Genomic DNA, 10,000 nt, shown 5'->3' with positions numbered 1-10,000 from the left:
AACTTGAAGCCATTGTCAGAAGCCACGTCACTGTATTTCTACAAATAAAGAGTCATCTAAACTTTTTATAATACATGGTATTTTGAAGTCTAAGGATACTCTTTTGTACACGAATATTGAAATACACGTGTTACATATTTTAGATGGACAAGTGTGTAAGTGTTTCTCATGCCTGAGCTCATTGTCTGTTGTAAAGGCCTTGTCACTCTATATGTTTGACAACTTATGCAACTTGTGAAACTTTTTCTATGTCTAAATTATTATTAAAAGTTCTATATTTGATCAGTTTGTTAACATAACAGCTGAATTTTTTAATTCTGTCTTCAACGCAAATGTCTTGAAAATTTTCATAAGCTGGCATAAGTTGTCTAAAACATCATAGGATGACAGGGCCTTTAAGTAAAAAAAATAAATAAAAAGAAAACAGTGATGAAATTCAAAATTACAGGGTAATGATGCAAAAATGACATCAAATAATTTACAGGTTTTACTGAGGACAGTAAAATAGGTGTGCGTGTGTGCATCTGTCCAACACAACAAATGCTTTGTCAAACATAAAAAAGCCATCTGTCTTTTCAGTTGCTTTTAAAAGCCAGCAGTGTCCTCAGACCTCTTTAATGATGTATAGGATTTGTAGGATCGTGTCTTGTTTTGTGTGCCTCGGTCTCTGTTGGAACCACAGTGCTTACGTAATGTTGGGAGTGTTATGTAAGCACTGGGGGTGGCAGCAGAGTGGGCTAAGGTGGGGTTTTCTGTGGTTCCTCTCTCTGCCCCTCAAGTGATGAGCCTTATGTCTCCACTCTGGTCAGGCAAACCAACTCAGCACATTCATTTGGCAACTTTCTGTGTTTAAGTGTGCCTCAGATTCACAGAAAAAGAAAATAATCTGAGCTTTTTGTGTTGAACTCAGTGTAGTACAGTTTCTAAAATGGTTTTGAGAGGGACACTATTGATTGGAAACACATTTAAAGGTCATCGTTGGTAATTATTGGTGTGCTCATAGTAAACAGACTGTAAAAGTGTGTAAAAGCACTTGTTGGCTCAACATTTGGGCCACTATCAAAGTATAAATCAAACAATCTCTTCTTTAAACCCTTCATATGTCACATATTATGCTGTGAGCACATGAATGTCTTAACAACAACCGTCTACTATTTTTGTAATTTTAGTAGGAACTCTGGGAATTTGTTATTTGGTAAAATAAAATTGATGTAATTTGAAACAGGTGCGGCTGACAGTTATTTGTAATCATGGTTTGTTCAACACATTCTCACACTCGTAACATATTGACACTTGTCCAAGGTTCCCTCTGCATCCGGTTTGGACACGCTGGGTGACCCCCCTCGCGTCAGTTATTGACACATGGTACTTTTCCGGGTTTGTGCCACATAGGGTCTTCCTGTTGGGGTCTGAGGTTAATATTAGGGATCAGGATTACTGGTTAATTTTAGGCAGTGAGGTCAGGGATAGGATGTCCAAGGATAATAGAAGTAAAGTTTAGGATTTGGGAGACTTACTTGTCGTGCATTTTCTATACTTTTCAAAAATGGTTAAAATTAGCAATCTGGGTTAGTGGTTTGTTTTAGGTACTGAGGTCAGGGATAGGATGTCTAGGGCTAATAGAAGATAAATTCAGGGTTTGGGACGGTTAGTTGTTATGCATTTTCTTCACTTTTCAAAAATATGAAACTGGGCTCCTTCTCCTTGGTCTCTTCTCGTCAATAACTGATGCGAGGGGGTTACCTTATCTGTAGGGGCAGCTTGTAGGGGCGGCTGTGGCGGAGTGGTTAGGTGAGTCGTCCTGGAACCAGAAGGTTGCTGGTTCGATCCCCCGTCCAGCCATCTCAGTCGTTGTGTCCTTGGGCAAGACACTTCACCCACCTTGCCYACTGATGGTGGTCAGAGGGTCCGGTGGCGCCGATGCATGGCAGCCCCACCTCTGTCAGTGTGCCCCAGGGCAGCTGTGGCTACAGTGTAGTTTGCCATCATCAGTGTGTGAATGTGAGTGTGAATGGGTGAATGTCTGGTAGTGTAAAGCGCTTTGGGGTCCAGAGGGACTTGAAAAGCGCTCTATAAGTTCAGTACCATTTACCATTTACCCAATGTGCCAAAACCGGATGCAGAGGGAACCTTGGACAAGCATCAAATTTGTGGTGAGTTGGTAGTGAGAATGGCCTAGTTTGATGCAAAAGTAGCATCTGAAAAGCTGGAGCTAAAGTGGCTAATTAAAATCTGTTTTGGGTGAGAAATACTGTATATGAGAAAAACTTTGATTTTACTCAGTGTTACTCAAAGAAAGACCATATTAAACCTTGGATTTTCCCTTTTTCCAAAACAGAGAGCAAGTCTAAGCTGAGCAATCTCCCATTCCTATGCATCACCACTGTTGTTGTATTTATCAACAGTTGATAGAAGATTACTTTGGGAAACCCTTATAAAGCTCTACAATACCAAGTTACATTCACAAATGTCACTTCAAACTTTGCTGTTCAAAAAGAAACCTTGCATGTCCAGAAAAGATGTCAACTTCTCTAAGATCCCCCTGACATGGACTATTACACAATGGGAAAGTAGATTGTGCTCAAGCAGATCAGTATTACAGATCATTGATGAAAGGAATAGACACCATGCACTTTTGGCCAAAAAAGAAAAGGAACATCCTGACTGTCAGCAGAAAAGTCTAAAAGCCTGGTTCTGTGATGGTATTTCTTGGACTGGTGTTGATTGTGGAAAACCAGTAAAGCTTACGTTTCACCTTTCATTTGGCCATCACATTCAGAACCAACAGAATGAAACAAGACATTATAAAGATGATTTTCAAATACTGTATGAAAGCAGTGCAACAGCTTAGTGGTTAGCACTGATGCCTCACAGCATTAAGGTCCTGGATTCAACCCCTGGTTTGGACCAAGACTATTTCCATGTGGAGTTTGCATGTTTTCCTCATGTTTGTGTGGGTTTCCACCCACAGACCAAAAACATGCAAGTTTAGACTGACTGCAGTCCTTCCATTGCAAAAGAGATCTGTGGTCTCATTGGGATTTGCCTGGTTAAAAAAAGGTAAATAAATAAACGATAAATTCAAAGAATTTACTGCCGGGCTCATCTAAAAGGTTTGACTGAATCCACAAAGGACTTCACTGCTACAAGGTTGGACTCCAATAAATGAGTTGAGTAAATGCTTGAATGTTAGTGCTTATGAAGGCCATGTTTGCCAGCTATGTGTTTGACTAGAATCTTGACAGAATTTTTTTCTCAACCCTCCCCAGAAATCAAAGTCAATCTACAGTCTACAATGAAAATGCAATATTTAACTTGAAGGAGATGCAAGACTTTTGTGACCTGAAGTGTGAGTCATGAGGCCCTTGGTACACAGGATAATGATTTTATGAACACCATGCCCAACACATTTTATTAGAACATGGCTGGATAGTGGCAAATTTGAAAAACCTACTACTGCAAAAAGAATAATAATAAAATAAAAAAATAAAAGTAATAGTGATGCTGCCACACTGTTTGTACTCACCTAAATTCTTTCCCTGCATCTCCCTGAGTGTTTCTTAATCTTTACCCACACCTTTCTCGGCATGACTCTTGGGATGCACCTATTCGTTAAAAACAGAAGCCACACAGACATGACGCTACTGACACGTGTGTCACAGCAGGGTTGACTCCATGACCTTGTCACAATCATAGGCCGTTCCTGCATTGGATTTGCTGCCATCACAGCCTGATGGTCCACCCAAGACCCTGATAATCTGCAACCATGATGATTAACCACCAAAACTCAGCTACAGAAGTGTTGTGCATACTCGATACCTTCCATGATCTATAATGTGGAATAAAGAGCCCGCTTCAGTCTTAATAATCACCTGAAGACCCTGCAAAGAGCATTCTCATACTGGTTGTATTTTTACATTGTAGCAGGGTTTTCATCCTGTGTGAAGGAGGCTTTAATAGGACTGAGGGAGCAAGAGTGTTGTGACCTGAAACATGTACGGTATTTAAGAATCCTAACTAAAAATGATCCAAAGCCATCTGTGCACCACGCTCATCCTAAAGCCTGCGGAGTGACAGCCGGCAGCACGTAAACAAACAAGATACTTAGTTCATTCCCTAAAACAGTTTGGCTTGTTGTCTTTGCTGCTGTTTTTTGTCTACATATAAGGATTATGTAAGGCTTTTATTGTACCCACCCCACCTCAGAATATTTAACAAGATTAGAGGATAAGAAGCTGATGTCAGCAGGCTACAGATGTGAGGCTGAATGCACCATTAAGCACATGTAGCAACATGCAGTTTAATCCTGAACATGGATGAATGCTTGGATATGGTTCATTGTTTCAAGTGATATTTAAGCTCTCAACACAAGCTTTTATATTGAGTGACAGAGGGCAGCAATAATGTACGTACTGTACAACACAGCTGTGGGGAAAGGTTAAGTCGAAGGAGGGAACCTTACAAACACATCTTTGGTAGATATTGACTGTGTCTTTCTTTGTGTTAGCCTTTCTCAATTTGGCTAACGCCACCTTCTGGCTTCTGCTTTGTGCTTTTTCTGTTTTACATGCAGCATTCTTTAATATTACACTTTTACAGTTGTATTGAGAAGAATGGGGCAACTTTTCAACAATATAGATGACAAATTAGACGATGAATACCAGCTATACGTATAACAGCTATTTTTATCTAGAATTAACATCAACAGCTTTACCATAGATTTTATTTTAGCTGTAGTATTAAACCATCTTGTCAGTAAATGTAACATGCTTGGATGCCACTTAAAATGCATGGAGCTTGAAAGATATAAAGGTTTTTCTTTTCATTACCAGATTAAATCTTGTCTGTACACACATCCTTTCCCTCCTTCCTTCCCGGTATTTCCACGTCACGTCAGACAGAAAATCTTTGGAATTTTCTCTTTTTTTTGCCCCTCTCCTCTGCCTCATTTCTGCCCTCCCCTGCCCCCCTCCTCTTCCTCTGTGCTTCTGTCAGTTCCTATGAGCAGACATGCTCGTGTTCGGGCTGCACAGAGCAGGCTGAATCGCGAGCCGCCTGACTCACACGCTCTCGGCTATTGGGAGGCAGAGCGCTCATTGGGTTGCCTTCGTGTTACACAAAGTGCACACACGCAGCTAACAGACACCCAGCCAGGGGAAAAGCATGCATGCACATCGTCACGGTGCACAAGTCGCTCGCGCACACAGTGAGCCAAGCAAATCCCGAATACGCACAGTCACAGTGCGCTGGTGCTATTTTTATCCAAGCCACTCGAGTGCACGGGGTCTTTGAACAAGAAACACACATGATGAAATGGAGCTGCAGCACATTTCAACTTGTGATTGGCTGCTGATAGAGAGGGGTTACAGGGCTTCTGTAGTGGAAATGTGCTCCTGAAAAACAAGAACGGTGTTTAGGAAGTAGTGACATCAAGTGGTGGAAATGACATATTGCAAACATTTGCAAACTCTTTTTGGGATTGTACAAAATAACAAAAAACATATGATGGATGCAGAAAACTAAGAAATTATCTTTCTAAAGCCAGCGTTTGTCTCAGCTAACTAACTGTAATAAAATGAGGCAAAAATGATGAGGTGGGGATGTGATTAATTGCTCTCTCTGACTAAACAAAAGCTCAATTCTTACTTCACATGACTTCTACATCTCTGAATGTTTCGTTGTTTGAATAAAAAGCAACTGAACCTCAATTCTTGATCTTCTGCATCACGATTCTTGAAAACCTTCTGTGTTCTGGGTTTTTTTTTTTCAGTTCTGCTAAATAGTTATCAAAACTAGTACCTCATTAGCCATGACATCAACCACAGAACCTGGAATATTAAGAAAATGTCAAGGAAGGCTAGTTTAACTGAGCCAGTTCTTTTGTTTGACAAAGACAACAACAAATCAGGCACTTATTTGGTTAGCCATTAAATAAATAAAGCTTTTTCCACTTTCACCATACTTTGTACTCTGTGACCGATATCACGATGACAGTACCATCAATGGATAACTATTTGGCAGAACATCACCTCAAAAATGACTAGACTGTCCCTTTAAGGTTTTTAAATGTTAAATGTCTACACGCTCCCATGTGTTAATCATCAGTATTCACAATGAGCTTGAGGGAATCTGCAGCTACTGGGTGTCATTATGTGTCACGGGCAAATTTGTTTCCAAGATGTGAATTGTGGTGACACCTCTAAAAGCGTACGAGCCAACTTTTATTTATTTATTTATTTAACTGAAACTGGTGAATGTGTTTGATTTTCATTGTGCTGTTTGAACTGGTTGATTTGATTCTTTCTGGCATCAGTTAAAACCAGAGACCATATTCTGGATCTAGCACGTCCATAATATATTTTTACACAATTTGGGGGTGATAGTCATTATTGAAACAAATAAACAGGATGAGCATCAAACCTTCTAATGCGGTGCTACAAAAATAATGATTCCAGTCTCATCACAGTAGCCCATAGTTAAAGTATAAATTTAAACACAAGGGTTTTTATCATGTTAGGAAGGTCTATCTATTGTTTCCTGTTTGTCTGTCAGATCTGTTACTCCAATAAAAATTTGGAGTTCTCTTTTTTTTGACCCATTGTCACATCATGGATGGATGGATGGATGGATGGATGGATGGATGGATCCATGGATGGATGGATGGATGGATGTTTGACAGAACATGACTTTGAAAATCAGAATTTCTTAGAATATATGTAAATATTACAAAAAACGTGAATTTAAACTTGACATGCTGTTTAGTTGTTTTCCTTTTTTTCACTGTGTCCTTTTATAAGAAAACACGTGTTCAAAGACTGAAGTCAATACGAAAACCACCACTGTTAAATAAAATGATTTGTAGAAGGAATAAAACCATGTAACACCAGAATTCTGGAACTGAGTGAGGTTTGTTGTCACCGGGCTGACAAGGAAACCACACTCCCCAAAAACCAGGAAGTACATCCATTTATACTGTATATAGCCTACATGGTCTTCAATGTCTGCGTTCGCCCCCTACTGACCTACGGCTGAATCACAGGCATTCAGACAAAAACCTCATCTACTGTTATCATAACAGTTGATTATGTGTTGTTATATTCTTCGGACATGTAACTAATCTATATCAATCAAAACATAATAGATTAAACATTGTCAACATTATAAACAGGAAAACCTAAAAAATAGTGTTGTGTTTTTAACATCAGTACTAACCTGTAATAACCATAAATTTCTTCACTTTTTTAAGGGTTGTAATAAAAACTGACAAAACTTTTATTTTTGCATGTTTTTTTTTCTTCTCAGCTATCCATGAGTTCCCCAGGGATTACTTCAGTAATCAGGAGCGTGTTGACGGAGCAGTGGGCCTGCATGTTCTCTGTGTGAGTGTCACCTGCAGCACACACAGTCCGTCCATTTTTATAGGAAACCTGACTTGACTCACACCAGTTTGAAGGGCAGACTGGGAATCTGTACGAGGGTAATAGTGAAGCATAAATAAGAAAGCAGAAATTACATAAAAAATCAGTGAACAGGATGCATGACTACAGTGAGATGTTTTTCACTGTAAGTTTTACCAGAGGAAGTGTTTTGTGCTACAAATAGTAAAACGTTTCAATTATTTATTCATCAAATTTGAAACTGAAGGTAAAGTGAAAAAAAAAATGTTTGAACAAATCTGTAAAAATCAGTTAAGTAAACCTGCAAACCTTATAATTAACTACGCAAATAAACACAATAATGGAACAAACTAATAAAACTCAGAAGATGCCAATTATTAGGAATGCGCCAGAAAAGAATGAGCTTAATTTCAAAAAAACATTTTCTACTAATAAAAAGATAAAAATTGTTTTTAAAATACGGGTTGTATAACATGGGAGAAACAGTCTGTCAGACCCAATAAGGAAATTAATAGCTTGGTCTTTTTTTGTGTAAGTTTTTGATTTTGTTGCTTTTATGACAGAAAGTTTTTTTTTTGTTTGTTTGTTTGTTTGTTTGTTTTTTTGTTTGTTTGTTTGTTTTCCCAGACTTGGTGCAAAGTTGACTCTGTTTCCAAGACACTGTAATGCTGTAAAAGTAAAACAAAAAAAATCTCCAACATTTTTGGTTTTTATTTGATTCCAACCACATGATTTGAATCATGAAACATGCCACTTTTGGAGATTTTGAGCGATCAACCGTTTCTTAATTCTTTATTAGCAGTAAATGTGTGAGGATTTGTGTCCCTGTATTCTTTATAACTTTTTTTTTTTTTTTTTGCATTTTTATGATCCTGATGTCTGTGCTTTACTGTATCTTTCTTGTGTGTTCAGCTCCTCTGTGTAGTTTCCCCCCGCCCACTATGGTGTCTCCCCAGGTGTTTATCATTCTTTTCATCCGTTTGTTCCCTAAAGGGTTGCTCCGGCAGTGGAAAATTACGTGTTGTACACACCGTCTTAATCCGTCCTGTGTCCAGTTTTATGTTCAAGCATTTTCAAGTTTTTTGTAAGCAGTTTTTATAGCCAGCTAATCAATTACTTTTTCTCTGACCACCCGCGCTCACATTTGGGTTTCAAAACTACCAGTTGTAACAAAATGTTTGCGTCATAAATCTCATTTGGACTAAATTATCATCCTGAAATTGAATGTCGTTTACCTTTACCTGTACAGTGAAGACAGAACACGCTGACATGGTTTGAGTTTAGATTAGAGCAATGGAATACTGTTCCCTGATGATCCTTTGTTTAAACTTAGCAGCTTTACCAAGTCATGAGTGAAAGAAGCAACACCGGCATGTTATATTTCCCTACGTTCTAAAATGCAGAACATCAGCTAGATTAAAAATTATTGTGTATTCTACATTAGGAAGGTTCCAGCATACTGTACTTCCATTTATTTTACTGAACAAAATATTGTGAGAACTCTGCTCACTTCTCTTTGTCTCTCCCAGAACTGCCACAGTGTTGTTTCTGAGTGTTTTTATCCTCCTCAGATGATTCCTGTTCTGCCTCTTCCAGGCTAAACACCAAGTAATTTTCAGTCCTTAGATCGATCAGGGGTTGGCATCTTAAATGATGGAAGGGACCACTATTTAGGAAGAGTGCTATGGAGGACTGAATCTAACAAATGGACCAATAAGTAAATAAATACACACATGTGGGGGTCATAATAAATACTTACATTAATGAGCTGAAGTGCAAAAGACATTAGAAATGTTGAGTACAGACTCCTGTGTGGTTCTGGTAAAAAGTCTCTGTTGTTATGTCTTTGCAACATCAGCATACTTCTCATATTTAACTTTATGCAACGTGTTGTAGTGGTGACTTATATCCTTTACGGCAGACAGCATCTCTAAGCCGACTAAACACATGAAAGAGCAACAGAATCTATAAGTCATCTTTAAAGAGAAAAAAAAATCATCTCTGTAAGTTGTTGGTCTGTATTTGTTGGTCTCTGCAGGCGGTCTACATGTTCTATGCTCTGGCTTTGGTGTGTGATGACTACTTTGTCCCCTCGCTAGAAAAAATCTGTGAGGTAAGAAACCAATGGGAGCTTTTGGTGATGAGTGATTGATGCGTGAGGAGAAAGCTCATCCTCTCTTCCTCCCACTCTGTCCATCAGAACCTGCACTTGAGTGAGGATGTTGCAGGAGCCACCTTTATGGCAGCGGGCAGTTCAGCTCCTGAACTGTTCACCTCTGTTATTGGTGAGAAACACAAAGACTTTACTGGATTTATTCAAACACCATAAGGTGGACATTCATTAGTCACTTACAGCATATGTAGTACTTTGAGGAATTTTACGTTTAATATCTGTATGATGTGAAACATATGTGATCCGGCTGTTGAACAGGAGTGTTCATCACCAAAGGCGACGTTGGTGTCGGGACCATCGTGGGCTCTGCTGTCTTTAACATCCTCTGTATTATTGGAGTGTGTGGTATATTTGCTATCCAGGTACAGTATAACACACACAGTCATACACACATTGGTTATCAAATGTTTTCAACAAAAAAGGTGTATAT

At 38.9% G+C, this 10,000-nt stretch overlaps 1 protein-coding gene across 1 annotated transcript in view; it reads left to right on the top strand.

Annotated features, from left to right (window-relative positions):
- The window catches only part of LOC106537269 (sodium/potassium/calcium exchanger 3), a gene marked incomplete at its 3' end in the record, with an annotated part of 22,921 nt that overhangs the window by 9,186 nt on the left and 3,735 nt on the right, over positions 1–10,000 (top strand). The window contains 4 exon segments of the mRNA XM_014034657.1: positions 7,303–7,379; positions 9,436–9,510; positions 9,598–9,682; positions 9,829–9,932. Coding sequence (XP_013890111.1) covers positions 7,303–7,379; positions 9,436–9,510; positions 9,598–9,682; positions 9,829–9,932 — 341 coding nt within the window.

Source organism: Austrofundulus limnaeus, unplaced genomic scaffold (assembly GCF_001266775.1).
Source record: "Austrofundulus limnaeus strain Quisiro unplaced genomic scaffold, Austrofundulus_limnaeus-1.0 Scaffold2220, whole genome shotgun sequence".
Lineage (NCBI taxonomy): Eukaryota > Metazoa > Chordata > Actinopteri > Cyprinodontiformes > Rivulidae > Austrofundulus > Austrofundulus limnaeus.
The sequence above is the reverse complement of the archived record's forward strand: the minus strand, read 5'-3'. Positions and strand labels throughout refer to the sequence as shown.